Source organism: Cololabis saira, chromosome 8 (assembly GCF_033807715.1).
Source record: "Cololabis saira isolate AMF1-May2022 chromosome 8, fColSai1.1, whole genome shotgun sequence".
Taxonomy (NCBI): Eukaryota; Metazoa; Chordata; class Actinopteri; order Beloniformes; family Belonidae; genus Cololabis; species Cololabis saira.
In genome coordinates this window covers 47,955,510-47,975,227 of record NC_084594.1, presented here as the reverse complement: position 1 = coordinate 47,975,227, position 19,718 = coordinate 47,955,510, and the positions used below count along the sequence as shown (strand labels likewise).

The 19,718-nt window shown below is 43.6% G+C and overlaps 1 protein-coding gene across 2 annotated transcripts in view; it reads right to left on the bottom strand.

Annotated features, from left to right (window-relative positions):
* The window catches only part of si:ch211-112f3.4 (EF-hand and coiled-coil domain-containing protein 1), a 43,563-nt gene that overhangs the window by 15,875 nt on the left and 7,970 nt on the right, over positions 1–19,718 (bottom strand). The window contains exons 2-7 of one of the 2 annotated variants that reach the window (XM_061728177.1): positions 13,587–13,631; positions 11,753–12,625; positions 10,169–10,613; positions 9,355–9,489; positions 741–790; positions 490–631 (exon numbers count right to left, since the gene is read on the bottom strand). In XM_061728177.1, the coding sequence (XP_061584161.1) occupies positions 490–631; positions 741–790; positions 9,355–9,489; positions 10,169–10,613; positions 11,753–12,332 (1,352 nt within the window). In that variant the 5' untranslated portion in view covers positions 12,333–12,625; positions 13,587–13,631. Of the gene's footprint in view, positions 1–489; positions 632–729; positions 791–9,354; positions 9,490–10,168; positions 10,614–11,752; positions 12,626–13,586; positions 13,632–19,718 lie in introns of those variants that run through there. The other variant, XM_061728178.1, reaches the window with a different exon arrangement.

Below are 19,718 nucleotides of genomic sequence, written 5' to 3'. Positions count from 1 at the left end.
GCTGGAGGAAGAGATGGAGGAAGAGCTGGAGGAAGAGCTGGAGGAAGTGTCTGGGGTGAAGGAAGTCTGGGCATCCCTGTTGAGGCTGCTGCCCCCGCGACCCGGGAACGGATAAGCGGAAGAAGATGGATGGATGGATGGATGGATGGAGTCATACTGATGGAAACCGTGGTTACTGATTCAAACGGTGGTCCTAGAATAAGGTTGGCTTTGCTCAGCCCAAGCAGTCACAGGAGAAATGAATGCGCAAAATTATTTCTTTTGCACAACCTTTAGCCAGTTTACACATGTACATGCACTGATAATTTTGTGAGATTATCAGTGAGAAACACAAATCCATTTCTTGATGCACATGATCTCTACAGGACTGTCTCAGAAAAAACTAAGCATGAAAGTATATTTATTTACCAAAAATGCTTGGGGTTGAAGTTTGATGTATCAAGAGACATAAAGAGAACTCCAGTGGAGCTCAGTCAGAGTTCTGCTAACCCTTTGTCGCAGCCATGGCAGTGGCAGACGTGCCTCTTCACCTCCACCGGACAGCATCGTCCTGCATCCTTCCTCCCCCCGTCCTCCTCCTCTTCATCGGAGGCAGCTTTCCCTTCCACCGCTCGCTGCAGACACTCTGCATCTAGAAACCCACAGGCTGGAGACGTCAGCGTCGTGCTCAGAGAGGAACGTGTGTATTCAATTCAGTTCTTCTACTGATCCCTGATGTCAGTTGTTCACCTGCTACTCACCCGCCGGGCTGCAGGATTCCTCAGGGGGGAACCGGCAGGTACACTGGGTCCTGATGCAGAGAACATTATTTGAATAGTATGCAGTCCTCCTAACCCTAAGGATTGTTCTGCTAACTAATAATGACATAACAGTGCTGGGGCATCACCATACATGTACATGCCAGCCCTATGATAGCTAGTCTGCATATGTGTAACCAGTACTTGAGTTGTACAAAATAAATCAGGGGGGATGGTGGATTTTATCATATGGGGACAGATAACTTCTGTAAGCTTTAAATATCCACTGGGCTTACATCAAATACATCAAAACACAACAATAAAAAACACTTTTCTGAACTTATCAATATGACTCTGTCCTTCACAGGATAAGTAAAATGGATCACTGCAAAAACTCACAATCTTAACAAGAATATTTGTCTTATTTCTAGTTAAAATGTCTCATTTTAGTAAAAAAAAATCTCATTACACTTAAAACAAGACTCATCACTGGAAAAAACAACAATTTTCACCTGTTTCAAGTAGATTTTCACTTGAAATAAGTAGAAAAATCTGCCAGTGGATCAAGATTTTTTTGCTTGTAATGAGAAGATAAATCTTGTTCCACTGGCAGATTTTTCTACTTATTTCAAGTGAAAATTTACTTGAAACAGGTGAAAATTGTCAAATAAGTTATTTTTCTGGTGATGACTCTAAATGTTGAAATAGCAGTAAAACCACATTCATTGATGAAATGACATAAGGGATGGAAAGGAGGGATGGCAGTTTTACAGGGGGGATGATTTGGACCGTTTTTATTTCAGGGAGGGATGATTTGGACCGTTTTTATTTCAGGGGGGGATGATTTGGACCGTTTTTATTTCAGGGGGGGATGATTTGGACCGTTTTTATTTCAGGGGGGGATGATTTGGACCGTTTTTATTTCAGGGGGGGAGATTTGGACCGTTTTTATTTCAGGGGGTGATGCCATCCCCCCTCAACTCCAGTACTGTGTGTAACTAATATCTGCACATCCATTCTTCCTATTCAAGAGGAACATTTCAGATATCCATAACTGAATTCTTCTACGTTGTCCTTCTGCCTAGGACAGAAAATGGCACTTTTCCAATTCGTGTCCCTTGGGTTTTTTTTTATTTCACATTGACCATCATTTAATTCTGGATGTCTGCAAAAGAATTCCCACTTGGGAAAACTCCGATTCCAGTTGGAGCAGCGTGATGATGAGCTCAGAGTGGCGAGGGTTCAGGCTCAGACTGACTTCTAAACACTTCTAAAAATCACATTTGGATTTCCACGAAATCGGTGGAGAGGCTGCAAACAGAGGAGACGCTGCAAACAGAGGAGACGCTGAAATCCAAACCAGTGACGTAACTAACAAATGAACACATCAGGGAGTGAACGTGGGGTAAGACGAGCAAACGAGTAAGTTGATCCACAACTGTGTGTTTGCTTGTCATGTGACTCTTCTGGTGCCTCCAATCATTTTAGAAAGCATGTGAAAAGGAGAAGCACACAGGAGAAGTGGGATGCACTACCATACCATAGTATCATTCAAAACCTGTCTTTTAGCACGAGACATTTTAGGATATTGGATGCAATGGCTGTTACTTTAAAGCAGCACAATGTAACTTTCAGCTTTCAGCCTCCTCCGATAAAACTTGTATTTTCTTGGGTTTTTCCTGCTTGGGTCATGACACCAGCTTCTGCTGAGCTCTGCGCTCCACGCCCCGCCCAGCTTTGTATCCACTACGAATGGGGAAGGAGGGGGAAGTGACGTATGCCGTAAAGCAGTCAAAGCCTTTTTAGTGTGGCAGGGTTCCTACCATGCTCCTCAAAGTTACATAGTGCCAGTGAAGGAGATACAGACCCCTCAGACCATGACAGAGGTTCATTAAACCTGTTGGAAGTTGATGTACCATCACAATGATGATGATGAAATATTAGATTAAGGTGGAAAAGTGCTGCTTTAAAACTAATGTATCGAGGTCTAAAAATATTTGAAATACGTGTTGGTGCATGTATAAAACCGGCTAGTACAATTAACATCTACCAGTCAAACTTGGCTAGTGATGAATAAAAAAGTTAATGTATATCCCTGAGTACAATGTATTGCTCAGGAAACGGCATTCATTGAGATTGCAGAGAGGATAAATGCAGTTTAAGGGTCTACCGAAGTTGTAACTTATTTTAGTACCCAAATGCCTACAACTGCTAATAAATACAAGAAGTAGACTTGGTCATTTGTACAAGTGTACAAATATTAAGTAGCTTATATAGTTAAGTATGTTCAACTTCAGCTGTAATCCTGCAGGTAATGATGCCATATGGATCTAGTTTTTATTTGTGTTTTATGTATTAAAATAAATACATTGGTACGGTCACGTGGCATTTTGAATAGAAAGATGGTTTACAATAAGGCTATGATAAATGTAGTCAGACTATGATGGGAATCAAATTGGTTCTAGAATGAGTCCCAGCCTTGTGGAACACAGTCCACAGTAATGTCACACTAATTCCAGACCAGAAGCTGTTTCATAGTCCAGGAGATGCTCAATGGCAGGAATCAAGTATTCAGGGATGTAACCTGGTGTAACTCCAGCCAGAGATATAAAACACTTGAGTCACAGCCTTCCGGCAGGGCAAGCCATCTTGATGCATGTTCCTGTTTTTTCAGTCAGTCAACACCTTTTACCGCCACCTGCTGAATAATGTGCTTATTGCATCGTCGCCAATTGATGTTCAGTCAAGCAGCTATTTCTGGATGAAAATGGTGGTAATCTCTGCTGACGTTGTAAGAAACAAAAAGGAACTTTTTTTCATATGTTTTGGTCATGTGATGCACTTTCCTTTTTTTGGAATTCTGTTACCAAGCTGATATCTCAATATTTACATGTATTTGTCTCTTTGTCACCTCGTTTATGTCTTTTGGGAACTAGTATGTCAGACAAGTGGAACAAATATCAATGCAAATATATAGATCTTGCTATGTTGGCAGCCAGAAAATGTATAACCTTAATTTGGAAAGAATCTAAACCTCCAGTATTAGTCACTGGTGGAACGAACTCTCAAGCTCCTCACACTTGATATTTATTACAAGAGTAAAGGCAAATCCTCAGACTTTTTACAAATATGGCAATCTCATACAGAATTTGACTTTAAGAATTCCGTAGGTCAATGTAAGGCATAGTGACAATGATAAGACCTTGTTTTGTTGTCGTGTTTGTTTTAAGTGGGGTTTTCCCACCGTTTATGTCTGTTTTGTTAGGTTTTTGGTTTTGTTTTCGTTGTGTTTTGAGGGTTTATGTTTGGATATCATTTTGGTTCTTTAACAGACCAGCCCCAACTTAGGATAGGAAAATAATGACATTAAGTGTTTCCTACTTTTTTTTTTTTTTGATAAGTCCCCTTCATCATGAAGTAGGGTTATTTCAGAGTCATTGATGTGAAGGATATGGTAGTACTATCTATTATTTTCAATTAGTGCAATGAGTAGAATGTTTGGTTAGTATATCTGGCATGATTATAGCACTATGAAATATGTTTTGGTGTGTATGGACTTTGGCTGACTTCATTTTTTATTTTATGGGGTTTTGTGTTCTATGTATGTAAGGTATACCCCTCTTTTTGTGGTTGAAAATATAAAAATACAATAATTTATTTTTTTTTTAAAGTGGTGGTAATACTGTTGGCCCCTGAAGGTTACACTTGGCCCCATAATGGCGCCTGTTTCAGAAAAATCCTAAAACTGCCAGTGCTCCCGTGTTAATCGTCAACGGCAGAGCGAGTTCCCGGAGAACACCATCCCTCTCTACGCTCAAGAAGCTCTGCAAAACTCTCTCCTTCCAACACCTCCTGTCTCGCTTTGCCTTTCCTTAACTGCACTTACTTTCTAATGTACTATGTTACTTGATCGTTCGCTCTGTTGTAAATTGCTTTGGATTCAAGCATCTGCTAAATGTAATGTAATGCAAACAGGACTGTCTCAGAAAATTAAAATATTGTGATTTTCTGTAATGCAATTCCAAAAACAAGCCTTTTATTATTTTAATATTGCTGATCATGGCTTACAGCTTAAGAAAACTCAAATATCCTATCTCAAAAAATTTGAATATTCTGGGAAACTTAATCTTAAACTGTAAGCCATAATCAGCAATATTAAAATAATAAAAGGCTTGCAATATTTCAGTTGATTTGTAATGAATCCAGAATGTATGACATTTTTGTTTTTTTAATTGCATTACAGAAAATAAAGAACTTTATCACAATGTTCTAATTTTCTGAGACAGTCCTGTATCATCTTGGACTGGTAAGCCAAGAATGCGTTCATTTATTACCCAGAAAGGCAGCTGCGGGTCAAGATGAACCCGAGGTTGAAGAGTAAATTAACCCAGGATAATTGAGAGCCAAAAGTAAAGAATGTATGGGTTGTGCTCATGTTGAATATCACTCCAGTCAGAACATGACATGACATTGTAGAGCGACAGCGTGGATCCGTTGGTATCGTAGCGGTATCAGGGGCTGCTGTGGGATTGGCTTTCATGCTCATGAAGCTTAGAGGAACTGCAGACACAGAGCAGCAATTCACTTTTCATGAATCAAGTCCTTTTCCACAAATATGTATTCACAATAAATGGAAGTCATGCCGGTGTTCATTCTGGGCAGCATGTTGGTGTGAATGCCGTGGCAAAAAACTTATAGCTATTTTAGTTCAACTTATTCATTCTAACACTTATCCTAGGATAGGGCTGGGCGATATATCGAGATTTTAATATATATCAATATATTTTCAAACACGATATGGTACGAGACAATATCGTTTATATCAATTTAAAAAAAAAAAAAAAAAAAAAAAAAAAAAAAAATTTATGATTTTGATATAGCTTATTTGGTGACAAATTGACTTGAATGTTTTATTTGAGATTTGCACAAATGTTTTGTTATTTGCACAACTGTCAACCTCAGTGGAAAAGTCTGCCTGTTACTGTCTACATTGTATTAATTGCACAGTGTATTTTAATTTAATTGTTATGCAGGAAAGGGATATTTGTTTTATTTTATTCAAGAAGCATTTTTATTCTATATATGCAGGCAGTTTATTTTTATTTCATTTGTTTTATACATTTTGATATTGTGCAGACCTCTGTTAATAAAGGAACCTGTGTGACATTTGGCACGAGGCTTTGTATTAAAACTGACTGTTTTTTTAAGGGTTTGCCTCAGAAAAAATAAGCTAACAGAGATGCTAACAGAGATGCTAACAGAGATTTTATGCTATAATGCTTTGGGGGAAACCCCAATTATGGCACAGAAAAAATATCGAGATATATATCGAGTATCGCCATTCAGCTAGAAAATATCGAGATATGAGTTTTGGTCCATATCGCCCAGCCCTATCCTAGGATATGTACCACAGGTTTTTAGGATATGTACCACAGGTTTTCAAAGTTGCAGTAATTAAACCTTTACTTAAAAAACCTTCTCTTGACCCAGACATCTTAGCTAATTATAGACCAATTAGTGTCCATACTGGTTCTACTGGGCCTCAGATAAGGGATTAGTGTCCATACTGGTTCTACTGGGCCTCAGATAAGGGATTAGTGTCCATACTGGTTCTACTGGGCCTCAGATAAGGGATTAGTGTCCATACTGGTTCTACTGGGCCTCAGATAAGGGATTAGTGTCCATACTGGTTCTACTGGACCTCAGATAAGGGACTAGTGTCCATACTGGTTCTACTGGACCTCAGTGCTGCTTTTGACACTGTAGATCAGCATTTTACTTCACAGGTTAGAGCATGTTGTTGGGATTAAAGGGACAGCTCTACGTTGGTTTCATATCTATCTGACAGGTTCCAGTGCTGGCCCACCTTCTCTTCTCTTTTTTCTCTTTTGTACATGGTGCAGCATCCTCTGCCGGTGGCGAAGAGCATCTCTGAATGCACAACACCAGAACCTGCAGCGTGGGAGTGAGACGGTCAGGGTAACGGCCCGGTCAGGCGGGGGAGAGATTTGTCCGTCAAGACTCCTCTCCCTGGCCCTGCCCCTTCTCAACCTTTCCCCGACCCTGAACCTAACCTGGAACTTGCTGATTGGGCCGGAGCTTCGGGAGCTGAGTGCTGGCCTGCGGTCCCCACCCCCGGTCATCCTGTTGCTGCTTCCACCTGCCTGCGGTCCCCACCCCTGGTCATCCCGTTGCTGCTTCCACCTGCCTGCGGTCCCCACCCCCGGTCATCCTGTTGCTGCTTCCACCTGCCTGCGGTCCCCACCCCTGGTCATCCTGTTGCTGCTTCCACCTGCCTGCTGTCCCCATCCCCGGTCATCCTGTTGCTGCTTCCACCTGCCTGCTGTCCCCATCCCCGGTCATCCTGTTGCTGCTTCCACCTGCCTGCTGTCCCCATCCCCGGTCATCCTGTTGCTGCTTCCACCTGCCTGCTGTCCCCATCCCCGGTCATCCTGTTGCTGCTTCCACCTGCCTGCTGTCCCCATCCCCGGTCATCCTGTTGCTGCTTCCACCTGCCTGCTGTGTGCTGTTGACGTCCCTGACCCCCAGTCAGGCCTTCGGCAGGAGGGTCCCCCGTTATGATCCAGGTCCTGGTCCAGGTTTCTTCCCTGCTAAAGGGGAGTTTTTACCTGCCATTGTTTATGTAATAATTGCTCGGGGGTTCATGTTCTGGGTATGGGTCTCTGTAAAGCGTCGAGAGACAACTTTTGTTGTATTAGACGCTATATAAATAAAATTGAATTGAATTGAATTGAATCCTTTGCTCGGCCGGTTTTGTGGTGGGCTACAAACAACTTTGGAGGTCAAAAATGCAAACAATTAAAGATCCTGAAAATTTAAGTTCATTTGGTTTGAAGTAGATAATTAAATTTGATCTTAAAAGGGAAACAACATCCTTAGGATTTAGCTAGTTTACCCCCACGTGATATAACTTACCCCACCTAAGTGAGACACAGGGGCTCTTTCTTTCTGTGATATATTTTAAGAAACCCATTCTCATAGATCCATTTGATTGTTTAAATGAGTAGGAAATATCCAGCATTTAGGTTAAGACAATTTAATTGTACTTCTCCCTGTTTCCCCTCATCTCATCCAAGACCAGGAGGAGACTAATTACTTCATAAATGTAATGAAGGATATGAACATTTCTGCATTTGTAGACGGTAGAAAGTACCGGGATAGAAGATTTAAAGTGAATAAGTGAAAAATGAAATGTTTTACCTCGCTCTCCTTAATGTCAGAAAGCCAAACAGCAAATAATCAGATTTTTCTGTAACTGCCCATGCACACTCACAGGCCATTTCCCCATTGTAAATTACAGCTATAGAATTTGCATATGCTGAAATTCTCATGTAGCACCCTTACATAGACACATTCATCCATAAATGTTGGTTTTAAAGCAGACCCTTTGTGAAATATGCATATGGAACGTTAGGTCATAAAACGATTCAAAAGCCAAGGAACAATCTGACATATTCTTCTGAACAGTTTTGTGTTTTCAGTTTCACTGACATGGATCCACATCAAGGACAGGAGTGTCCTCCTTCTTGTGTCTGTTTGGATGTCAAACAAGCCCTGGCATGCTTGACTCTGCACTCGCCACCACTTTAACTGCCTTCTTTACTCATTTGTTCAGTTGACACAACAGCTTGGGATTTTAGGGGGCAAGATGAGAAAGAAGTTGTTTTTCACAAAAAATGTAGCTCACTTGCAATAATGAGAGCAGTGAGGGTGAAGTAAAATATCTAAATGATCTCTTTCACTTCTAAACTTGAAGTCAGACTGCTGTACAAACTACACTACTTTTTTTTGAAGGAAAACACCACTCCGTGCTGCTTTTAATTTCGTGTATACCTCGTATAATGACAATAAAACATCTGAATCTGAATTTAACCTGTAACCCACAGGTTACTAGGTTACTAGCTAGGGCTGGGAATTAAAACTCAGTGACTGCGTTTCCATGCAGTCAATAACCCTTTTAAAATCTGAATATCGGCAATAACCCGAATTTGCACGGCCATGTAAACACCAATAACCCTTTTGAATAACCCGAATTTGCTCATATTCGGGTTTTTAAAAACCTGAATATGAGCCCTGGGTTACTCCTTTTAAAACCTGAATATTGGGTCATGTAAACACCAAACGGAATATCCCCATCAAACGGAACAGGAATGTGTTTTCTGCACATGCTCTGTTCACAAGGAATCCTGGTGTTTTGAGTCCAGGAAGTTCTTATAAACACGGAGAAACCAAGACCAGGAGGAGACTAATCACTTCATAAATGTAATGAAGGATATGAACATTTCTGCATTTGTAGACGGTAGAAAGTACCGGGATAGCCAGATTTAAAAGAAGGAGAGAGAAAAGTTGCACGAAGCAGCATTTGTTTTGGATTTGGTTACAGGAAGAAGAAGCGGTCATGCGTCATGATGTTCTCCGTGCGTCGCTGGTTTGATCCAGATATCCCGAATGATTAATTACCATGGAAACGGAATATTCCCAATGTTTCAGTAACCGGAATATTAGCAATAACCCGAATTTTGACTGCATGTAAACGTAGTCAGTGGTGTGAACAGGCAGATCATGTGTGGAAGGTGCAACAACCCTCCACCTGTACCTGTACCGGAGCAGCTGGTTCTCCAGCTGGCTGATCCTGGCCTGGAGCTGGGGCACGGACTGGGCCAGCTCCTGCATCAGCCCGACCCTCTGCATCCCCGAGCTCAGGGCCCGCCGGGCCTCCTCCGCCCTCCTCCTGGGAGCAATCAGTCAGCAACACGACACTTTCACAAAAACCATTCAAACATCATATGTTTTTGACTTTCATTTACTGGAAAAGACACTCTTAGATAGTCTTAACCCTCCTGTTGTCCTCATTTTCTGAATACATTTTTACATTTTTGACAGTTTGGAGAGGCCCCTGCTGTATATTTACTATATATATACACAGGACTGTCTCAGAAAATTAGAATATCGTGATACATTTCTTTATTTTCTGTAATGCAATTACAAAAACAAAAATGTCATCCATTCTGGATTCATTACAAATTAACTGAAATATTACAAGCCTTTTATTATTTCATATTGCTGATTATGGTTTACAGTTTAAGATTAACATTCCCAGAATATTCTATTTTTTTGAGATAGGATATTTGAGTTTTCTTAAGCTGTAAGCCATGATCAGCAATATTAAAATAATAAAAAGGCTTGCAATATTTCAGTTCATTTGTAATGAATGCAGAATGTATGACATTTTTGTTTTTGTAATTGCATTACAGAAAATCACAATATTCTAATTTTCTGAGACAGTCCTGTTTATACTGCACTGGACATGTTTAATTTTGAAAATGTATAATAAAAAGAATGGTTAAAAAATAAAAAAAAACATGATACGTTTTTAAAAATAAAATAAACATAACATGTGTAACTCCAACCTGATGTGAGTATTCTCTTTCCTGAGTGAAGCCTCCACCCTCTGCAGCTTCTGCACTTCCCGGTACGCCCACCGCAGCTCCTCCTCCAGACGCTGGTTGAACTTCATGGCTTCTTCCAGCTGCCCGTCCCGTGCTGCTCGGATCAGCTTCAGCTCCCTCAGGACGGGGTCTCTGACGTCCCGTCTCCTCCACGTCCTCCACCCTTCATCTTCTCGCACAAAACCACCCGACTCCCCTGCAGGTCTCTGAGCTGGTACTGCTTCTCCTTGCACGCCGGTACCAGAGGGTGCAGGAGCTGGAATGGGAGGGCTGTGGCGGGGTGGGAAGGCAGCGCTGGTGCTCCTCTGCTGCCGGAGCGCCACCTCCAGGGCCAGGCAGCGAGCATCGCTGCCCTGCAGGGCGGAGCGCAGGTCCTCCACCAGCTCCCTCAGAGCTGCAAGCTCGTCTGGAGACAACGGCCCGTGAGAAGAGCAGAAAAAAAAAATGAGATCCTACCACGGCTGATTTCACATGTGCATGCAGCAACGCTTATCCAGGGAGAAATTCATTGATACATACACTTCACTACATAGGGGAATCTTAAAAAATTTGGATTCCATGTAAAGCAAATGCAGATACTGTATCTCCTTTTAAAAGTAGTGGTGGGGGGGGGGGGGAAAAATCGATATTGCAATATATTGTTGCGCTCTCTGTCGCAATAAATAATCGATAAACTGACGGCAAATATCAATATTTTATTACAACACACATAATGGATTTACACGGTTGTCACCGCACTATTGTTCATGCACTTTGATTTGTCCAGCTGTCCAGAGTTTACATTTACAAGACTAGCAGGCAGTGAGGAAATATACAAATGCACTTTCTTTGTACATTGTATGTTGTGTATATATTGGCATTGAATAAATGCATAACTACAGACGTTTTCCTTTTTATGGGTATTTTTTCTTTTTCAGTCACATATATCGTGATATATTGTTGATGAAATTTCTCACAATATATCGAATATTGCAGATATCGTGTATCGTGATATTATTGTTATCGTTGGCCACATATCGTCACAGTATTGAATCGAGTTGAGTTATAATTGAGTTACCCGTATCTATTTAAAACATACTATTGAAAAAAGAAAAACAGTGCCAAGGCAGTCATGTCTACCATGTCTGTATTATTTGCATTTGTAAGGTGATGGTAATTGAAGTGATGTGTGTGGTTCTGACGGTATCTTTAGTAAGAAAATTAAAGGTGGATAATCAATCATGAAATAAACTTGAAGTGTAAGAGATTCTTTAAAAACAAAATCTAAATAAAACGAGTCACATATAGGGTAAGTTATAGAGTCGTTTTTTCTTCTTCTTCTTCTGCAGCCCATAAACGCCAGGTTTCCAGCTGCTCTGTAACCAGGGGGTTGTGAGACGCACAGCAGCCTCCGGGCTGTTGTTAAGCCTGATTTATGGTTCTGCGTTAAAACGACGGCGTGGCACACGGCGTAGAGTACGCGGCGATGCGCACCGTTGTTGTGTGTGACACGGAACCATAAATCAGCCTTGACGCGGAACCATAAATCAGCCGTTAGGAGCCTACCCAGTTCACGGAGGCGCTCCATGTTTGGGGTTTTCGTGGATCTCTGATCCCTGGTCAGATCGAAGCTGACACACTTCCTCCGCCGGACGCGAGGCCAGCGGACGCGGATCTGGGTCTCCAGCAGCTCCGTGTCCTCGGACAGCGGCATGCGCCATGCGCACCGCCCCGTCCCCGATCCCGTCCCGGTCCCCGATCCCTGCTCCGCGCCGCGCACACGGAAGTACCCACACAGCCGCAGATGGAAGTCTTTAAAGGAGATCTGGCCGGGGAGCCCGGAACATATGTCTCCCAGCTCTTCCTCATCTCTGGTCCCCGGTGCGTCCCCGGCTGCGTCCCCGGCTGCGCCCCCGGCCCCGGCCGGAGCGCAGCCCAGCACGGCGCACAGCGCGGTGAAGTCCTCCGCAGACACGGTGTCGTCCTGGCTGGGATAGGCCAGGTGCTGGAAGACCTCCTGCAGATACTGGTCTATTCCAGTGGCCAGGACGATGATCTGGTTGTCCGCAGCAGGGTCAGGCCCGGGGGAGTGGTGGTGGGCGAGGGCCCTCCGGAGCCAGGGGCCCGCGGGCTGGACGCGCTCCATGGGGGGCACAGACCTCCGGGCTGGGGGAGTCAAATAAAGTTTGTTGCCAAATAAAACCAGACCGTGGAAATTACCATCGCATACGATTTTTAGTCTAAAAAGAAAATAAGGCTTAAATACGGTTCGGTGGTTTAAACTTTGAATACTGGATACCTCGACTAAGTTGAATGTCTCCCGCAGCGATAAAAGTCACATTTTGATCTACTCTGGGAGGAAAACATTCCTGCAGTCAGTACTGACTCCGCCCTGTGTGTACAAGGAGCGCATGGAAGACCTGCAACAAAGGCTTCTTCCTGCAATGAGAAATGCACGTTCAGGAATACATTTGATTATTTCGAACATGCAAAAAAAGAGTACAAAAAAGTAAAAAACTGAATACACAAATGGAATATATATATATATATATATATATATATATATATATATATATATATATATATATACATATATACATAACCTACTACCAAAAAAAAGATAAAAGAAATTCAAAACGTAGGACTCCAGTTCAAATAAGTGTAACACTGAAAATTAGATGAAAAGTACAATCTGCACGTGGCATTTCTGTGACATCTGCCATAGTGAAGATGTTCTAAGAACAGTTGATTTGATTTGCACTTTTAGAATAAGTAATCATGACTGTTTAAAGACAATTCACGTCCAATGTGACACCACAAACAATATGTACAGTTGTGTGAAAAAGTGTTTGCCTCCTTCCTGATTTCTTATTTGTTTGCATATTTGTTGCACTTAAATGTTTCAGATCATCAAACAAATGTACATGTTAGACAAAGATAACACAAGTAAACACAAAATGCAGTTTTCAAATGAAGGTTTTTATTATTAAGGGGAAAGAAAAATCCAAACCTACATGGCCCTGTGTGGAACACTGCATTTTGTGTTTATTTGTGTTATCTTTGTCTAATATTTACATTTGTTTAATGATCTGAAACATTTAAATGTGACAAACGTGTGAAAAAATAGGAAATCGGGAAGGGGGCAAACACTTTTTAATACAACTGTATATATTTTTTGACGCATAGGAGTGATGGTAATTATCCACATTAAGTTGAAGGCCCTCTGCCTAAGATTAGCTCCACATGACTTTTGTTAATCCTCAACACCAGCCTTTCTTCTGAAAGTCAAATTTGCCACAGAGCCGAGCAACGTCCAGAACTGAATACCATTCCTCTCTCTCAGCTCATCACCTTTCACTCCCGAAAGCCAAAACAAAAACAGTTCCTTGAATCCACTCACCTGGGCATGGCCATACTGCACCACCATAGTTTCTGGAACTTTTGCCTGGGAAAGGTTTACAAGTAACATTGTTAAGTTATAAATCACTTCCAATAAATCACAGTGGGAGGAGCGGGGTGAAAGGTGGGTGGTCCACGTGTCACGGGTGTGATGTCATTATTAATCAGCTGTGTGCCGCCGGTTGCGCCATAAGCGGAAGCGATCCGTGCGGTGACGTAAAATTGTCGGGAGAGTGATGCGGTACTGGTTTATAACCTGCTACAACCCAAATGTACGTCTTGCTGCCACAGAAGTAGTACATTAATATCAAGAAAATAAAAACAAAGAAAAGCTGAGTTATTTCTCGTCCACTCTCCCTACACCCTGTCCGGGGGGATTTGAAAAAACCGGAACAGTTATAAACCAATTCCTGCTGCTGCACCGGATCTGTGCAGTGGATAAATAAAAAATAAATAAATAAAAATAAAATAAAACAAAACAAAACACGTTCCAACTGCCATTAAAGCTGCACTGAACAAAAGAGTCTGCACTACACACAAAGAGTGAAACAAAGTCCCCTGTAGAGGAACCCACTGTTAGTGACAACCAGCTCCCAGTCAACAGCAAAGAAAAAAATGGCAGACCTGGAGAAACTCAAAAGTGTGCGATCGAGGGCACAAGCTTCATTTACAAAAAGGAGTCACACCCTCACAAGATTTGAACTCTTGGAACCAAGTGAAATCCTGACAGAATGGAAACACTTTAAAGCAGACTTCTGCAAAGTATCAGACGCAGGGTACGAATATGCACAGGGGCGCAGCTTGTGAACAGGCAAGGCAGGCAACTGCTTGGGGCCCCGAGTTGTTGGGGGGCCCATGAGGCCCAAAAAAAAAAAAAAATTTTTTTTTTCTTTTTTTTTATAATTACTTTTTATTACAAAAGTGTTTCCTATCAGGGGTTTAGAGGACTAAACAAGTATTGAAGGCTGTTTTTACTGTACAGATCTCAAAATGTGGTAACCGTAATGACCACATCCTCCTCCTTAAACAAACATAGGGCAATTATCAATGACATCTCAGTAGCCAGTAAGAAACCTCTCTTAAGGGGCCCCATGTTGTCATTCCCATCACGGCCATCCACCTGTACGCAGTGTCAAAATAAAAAAATAAAAAAACTACACACAGTGTCGTGTGCACAGAATTTAACGTTCATTTTGGAAGTTTTAAATGGAGCCGATTCGGCTCAGCCGAAGGTGAAGAAAAATGAAGAGAAGTAGTTATCTGTCCGACAGTGAAAAGAGAAAGAAAAAAAAGGAGGACAAAGACAGAAGAAAGCAAGACAGTGGTAAGTGGAGCAGATAACTACTGTTAAACAGCAAAACTAGCGTCAGACCAGTGTTAAGTTTATTGACGTTTTTGGTTAGTAGAGCAGAGTAGAGTAGAGTAGAGCTGTTCTGTAGTGGAAACGTGCCTTTAATGTTCAGCTATGAAAGCTATGACGACTGCGTTTACATGCAGTCAATAACTCTTTTAAAACCCGAATATTCAGTCATGTAAACGCCAAACGGAATATCCCCATCAAACGGAACATTCAATTGTTTTCTATTTTACAGGATATAGTGAGTATATAGCGGTCTTGTTTGGTTTATTTGTTTTATTTGTTTGTTTCAAGTTTTTCTCTTTTCATAAGTATTATTATATTAGATGATTTAATGTAAAGCTATAGACAACTAGATCCTGTCCTACATACTCCGGTTCAGTAGGTGGCGGTATGCAATCCGCCAAAAAACGCAAAGAAGAAGACTTTGTTTTCTGCGCATGCTCTGTTCGCAAGGAATCCTGGTCAAAATTTCATAAAGTTTTCATTGGTGTCAGTTTATTATAACATAACGGCGATGAACGTTGTTTGGGGGGCCCCCTAGAAATTTTTGCCTAGGGCCCCAACAGACCCTAGAATCGCCTCTGAATATGCAGAAGCCCTAAGGGAATCAAATGACGAAGAAATCAGAGCATCAGCAACTCAAATTGATGAGAAAACCGCTGAGTGCGCCGACAGGTTCCTCGAGGTAAAGAAGGCCACCCAGGAAACCTTCTGGAATGGCTATGCTGAACCCACGTTCTTCATTCAAGCCAAGACGGCTGAGGTGGCCATTGTTCAGGCGGAGGAAGAAGAAATTAGTCCGCACCGATCATTAAAGGACCACCGACTTAGAATTAAAGGCTTGGACAGAGAGGTCACAGAGCTTGAAGAAATGCTGCTGGAATGGCAAGACCTCATTCCTGGTCTTAGAGCTGTGGATCTCCAAACCCGCCACAGGACATTAAAGAAAAGGGTCTTGGCTTTGTCTGACAAGCTTGCAATGGAGGGAGAGGATCCTGTGGACGTTGCAAGACAGGACAGCGAGGCTGATGGCTTACTGACTTCAGGGGAAAACCCAGCGCCCTCATGGCCCTCTAAAGGGCCCTCCAACCTCAAGCTGGAGGCCAGCGCAAACACAAGCACCCAGCCCCTCCTCCAGCGAAGCAGCCTCAACATGTCCCAGAGATCTTTTGACTTAAGGCCCCAAATCAGCCTCGAGAGAGCACGGCTGCCCACATTCACTGGCGACATGAGGGACTATTACCGCTGGAAAGCAGAATGGGAGAACCTGCAACAACTTGGAAATCCACAAGGGGCAGACTGCGTGAGGAAGTTCCACCTGCTTGGGAGCCTCAGTGAGAACGTGAAAAAGGACCTTGTCTTGTCCAGTTGTGGATCCGCAGACGAGGTCTTCAGATTGCTGGACAACAAATATGGGAACAAGTCCAAAATTGTGCTGATGATCTGCAACGAGGTTCAGTCTCTTCCTCCTGTCAAAGGAAATCATTCCAGGAGGACAATTTAATTAATTCAGGCTGTGGAGAGAGCACTTTTTAACCTCCAGATCCTTGGAGAAGAAGACGCAATGAAGAACCGCATTGTCGCCCAGTCCCTAGAGAGCAAACTTCCCAGTTCATTGAAGAGGGAGTGGATTATGCACAAGGCCGACCCTGCAAACCAGTTCTCCACGCTGAACCATTTCGACTGCCTGCTAAAGTTTCTGAAGAAACAGGAGGAAATCCTTGAGGAGTTGGATCAGCTGGAGCCAAACCCTGTGGAGAAAAGCACTGTGGAAAAGGGCCCGTCAGACACCTCTGAGAAAAGGCTGAAAAAATCGTTCAGGAAATCTACTGCAGGCTTGATGGACTGTCCCAACTGTGCTGTCTGCGGCGATAGCTCACATACTGGCAAGCTCTTTGCATGCAAGACCTTCAGGGACCAAGACCTCTCCAGCAAGCGAGCTCACTTAAAAAGGCTGGAGTTGTGTTCAAAGTGCCTACGGTCACATGATAAGGATGGCAAAGGGTGCACGACAAGATTCCTCTGCCCAAAACAAGACTGCAGGAAAGGAGGAATGTCAGACCATAATTACCTTCTGTGTCCGAAGCCCCCTTTTCCGAAGAAAGACACCGACAGTCAGGATCACCGCACCGTAAGAACTGGAGGAAAGAAGCTTGGTCTCACTGAAAAGCAGGAGAGGTTCCTGGCTGATCTCACCCCAGAGCAAAGGGAAAAATATAAAGAGGCATTTTCTAACAAAATATCCTCAACGGTGTGCACCAAGTCTGGTGATACACTGAGGGAACATCCAGTCGTGATGATGCTGATGAAGGTGACAACAAATTCAGGCTCTCTGATTGGAACTTTAATAGACCTTGCCTCTGATACAAATTACATCACCAACAAAGCAGCTGATCGCCTTAGATTGCATGGCGAGACAATCAAGCTCATCGTTCACGGCATCGGTGGGATGAAAAAAACGGTTGTGACCAAACGGTACTTCCTGCGGCTAAAGGTCAAGACACCCAAAGGAAAGGTGGCCGAACACAAAATCCTCTGCTATGGGCTAGAAAACATTGCTGAGGTGACTCAACCCGTTTCCCCCAAACAATTGCAGAAATTCTTCCTCAATGTCACTAGAGACGAGCGGGCTCGGCCAACAAAAATTGACCTCCTCATCAGTCACCGTGAAGGTCGTCTTGTTCCCCAGCCGACTAAGATCATAGGTGACCTCGTCCTCTGGGACGGACCATTGGGAAAGACCGTTGGTGGAACTCATCCTAACCTCATTGAAACCGTCGACCTGGCTGTGCACCGATCTGAGACTCATCTTGCAAGAACCATGAGAGCAGCCTCTATGGCGTACAAGGAGACAATTATAGCTCCAGCAGAGGGAGACAAAGTAGCGCAAACCACAACAACCACCAATAAGGAAGTGCTTGAATGGTTTAAGTGGGACAGCATTGGCGCGGCCTGCACTCCCCTGTGTGGCAGCTGCAAGTGTGGAAAGTGTCCTCCTGGAGGAAAGGAAATGACCCTCAAGGATGAGAGAGACCTAGAGAAAATAAAGGAGTGTCTCACTTATGTGTTAGCAGACAAACACAACAGTTCCCCCCATTGGGACGCAGCGTATCCTTGGAGAGCAAACCCCTCAACATTGCCGGACAACCGATACGCTGTGGAGGCAACATTCATAAACATGGAGAGGCGTCTGGAGAGGGAACCTGCATGGAAAAATGCTTACACAGAGCAAATCCACGACATGGTCTCGAGAGGAGCTGCCGTCAAACTCACCAAGGAGGAACTGGAATGCTGGAAAGGGCCAAAGTGGTATATTAGTCACCTGGTTGCGCCAAACCCTCACTCTACCTCAACTCCTGTGAGGATCGTGTGGAACAGCAGCCAGGAGTTCCGTGGGGTAAGCCTGAACGACCTCCTTCACAAGGGCCCCGATGTCCTCAATCCAATCAGAGGAGTCCTCCTGAGATTTAGGAGTGGACTGCATGCCGCACTGGGCGACATTAAAAAAATGTACAATTCGATGTGGTTGAAAGACAAGGAGGTCCACCTCCACCGATTTCTGAGGATAACATCGAGGTCTTCGCTGTTGTGAGAGTGAATATCGGTGACAAACCGGCAGGATGTATCGCTCAGGTTGCGATGAGGGAGACGGCCAACCTTCCCCAGTTCACCGAAATGGTAGAGGAACGTAGAGCTCTCACGGAGGACAGCTATGTGGATGACATCCTCACGTCACACAACGACCCTGAAACCCTGGAAAGAATAACCAAAGGAGTAGAGGAAATCTTGAATACCGGAGGTTTCGCCCTCAAGCCGTGGGTCCTATCGTGCCAAAGTGGGAGGAGTGAGATCCCGGCTGACTCCAGTCCAAAATCCCAATCACCGAAGACGCTAGTGCTGCCTAATCAGTTGCATGAGGAAGACAACAAAGTACTGGGGGTCGGATATGAGCCTGAGACTGACAAACTGCGTTTGATGACCTCGATAAACTTCTCAAAAAAACGTGGAAAAATGAGAATGGGTCTCGACCTGCGGGTGGAGGAGGTCAGGAGTGGAACACCGGAACCACTCACTCGACGCATGTTGTTAAGTAAGATTGCTGCATTTTATGACCCAATTGGCCTCGCCTCACCAGCCAAACAGAAGGGTGCGATGCTAATCAGGGAAGCTTTCCAAGAAGCCAGCAAAGACAATCCACCCACAGACACCTGGGACATCCCCCTCTCGCCAAGGCTCCGGGAGGCTGCAATCACACTCTTTGAGGAATATGTGAAACTTGGCCAAACTTGGCCAAGTCAGAGCGAATCTTCTTATGGAGCTGTGCTTTACCTCCGGTGGATGACGCTAAACAACGTTGTTGTCAAGCTGGTGGAGTCGAAGGCCAAACTGACCCCACTCGACCAAAAAGGAGATGTCATCAAAGCAGAACTCTGTGGTGCAGTCTTCGCCAGCCGGCTGAAAAAGTACTTTGAAAGGCACTGTCACATAAAGGTAGAGCGCTGGTTTCACTTTGTGGACAGTCAAACCATCCTGGCGGCCATTCAAAAGGACAGTTATGGCTACCAGACCTTTTTGCCAACCGCATTGGTGAAATACAAAAGAACGGACAAGTGGAAGACTGGAGGTGGGTCGAAGGCAAATGCAACATCGCTGATATGGTCACCAGGGGAGCCACTTCTGAAGAACTCAATGAAGAGTCACGGTGGCAGAAAGGCCCAGAGTTCCTGAAATGGCCAGAAAGTGATTGGCCTACAAAAACGGCCAGTGAGATGA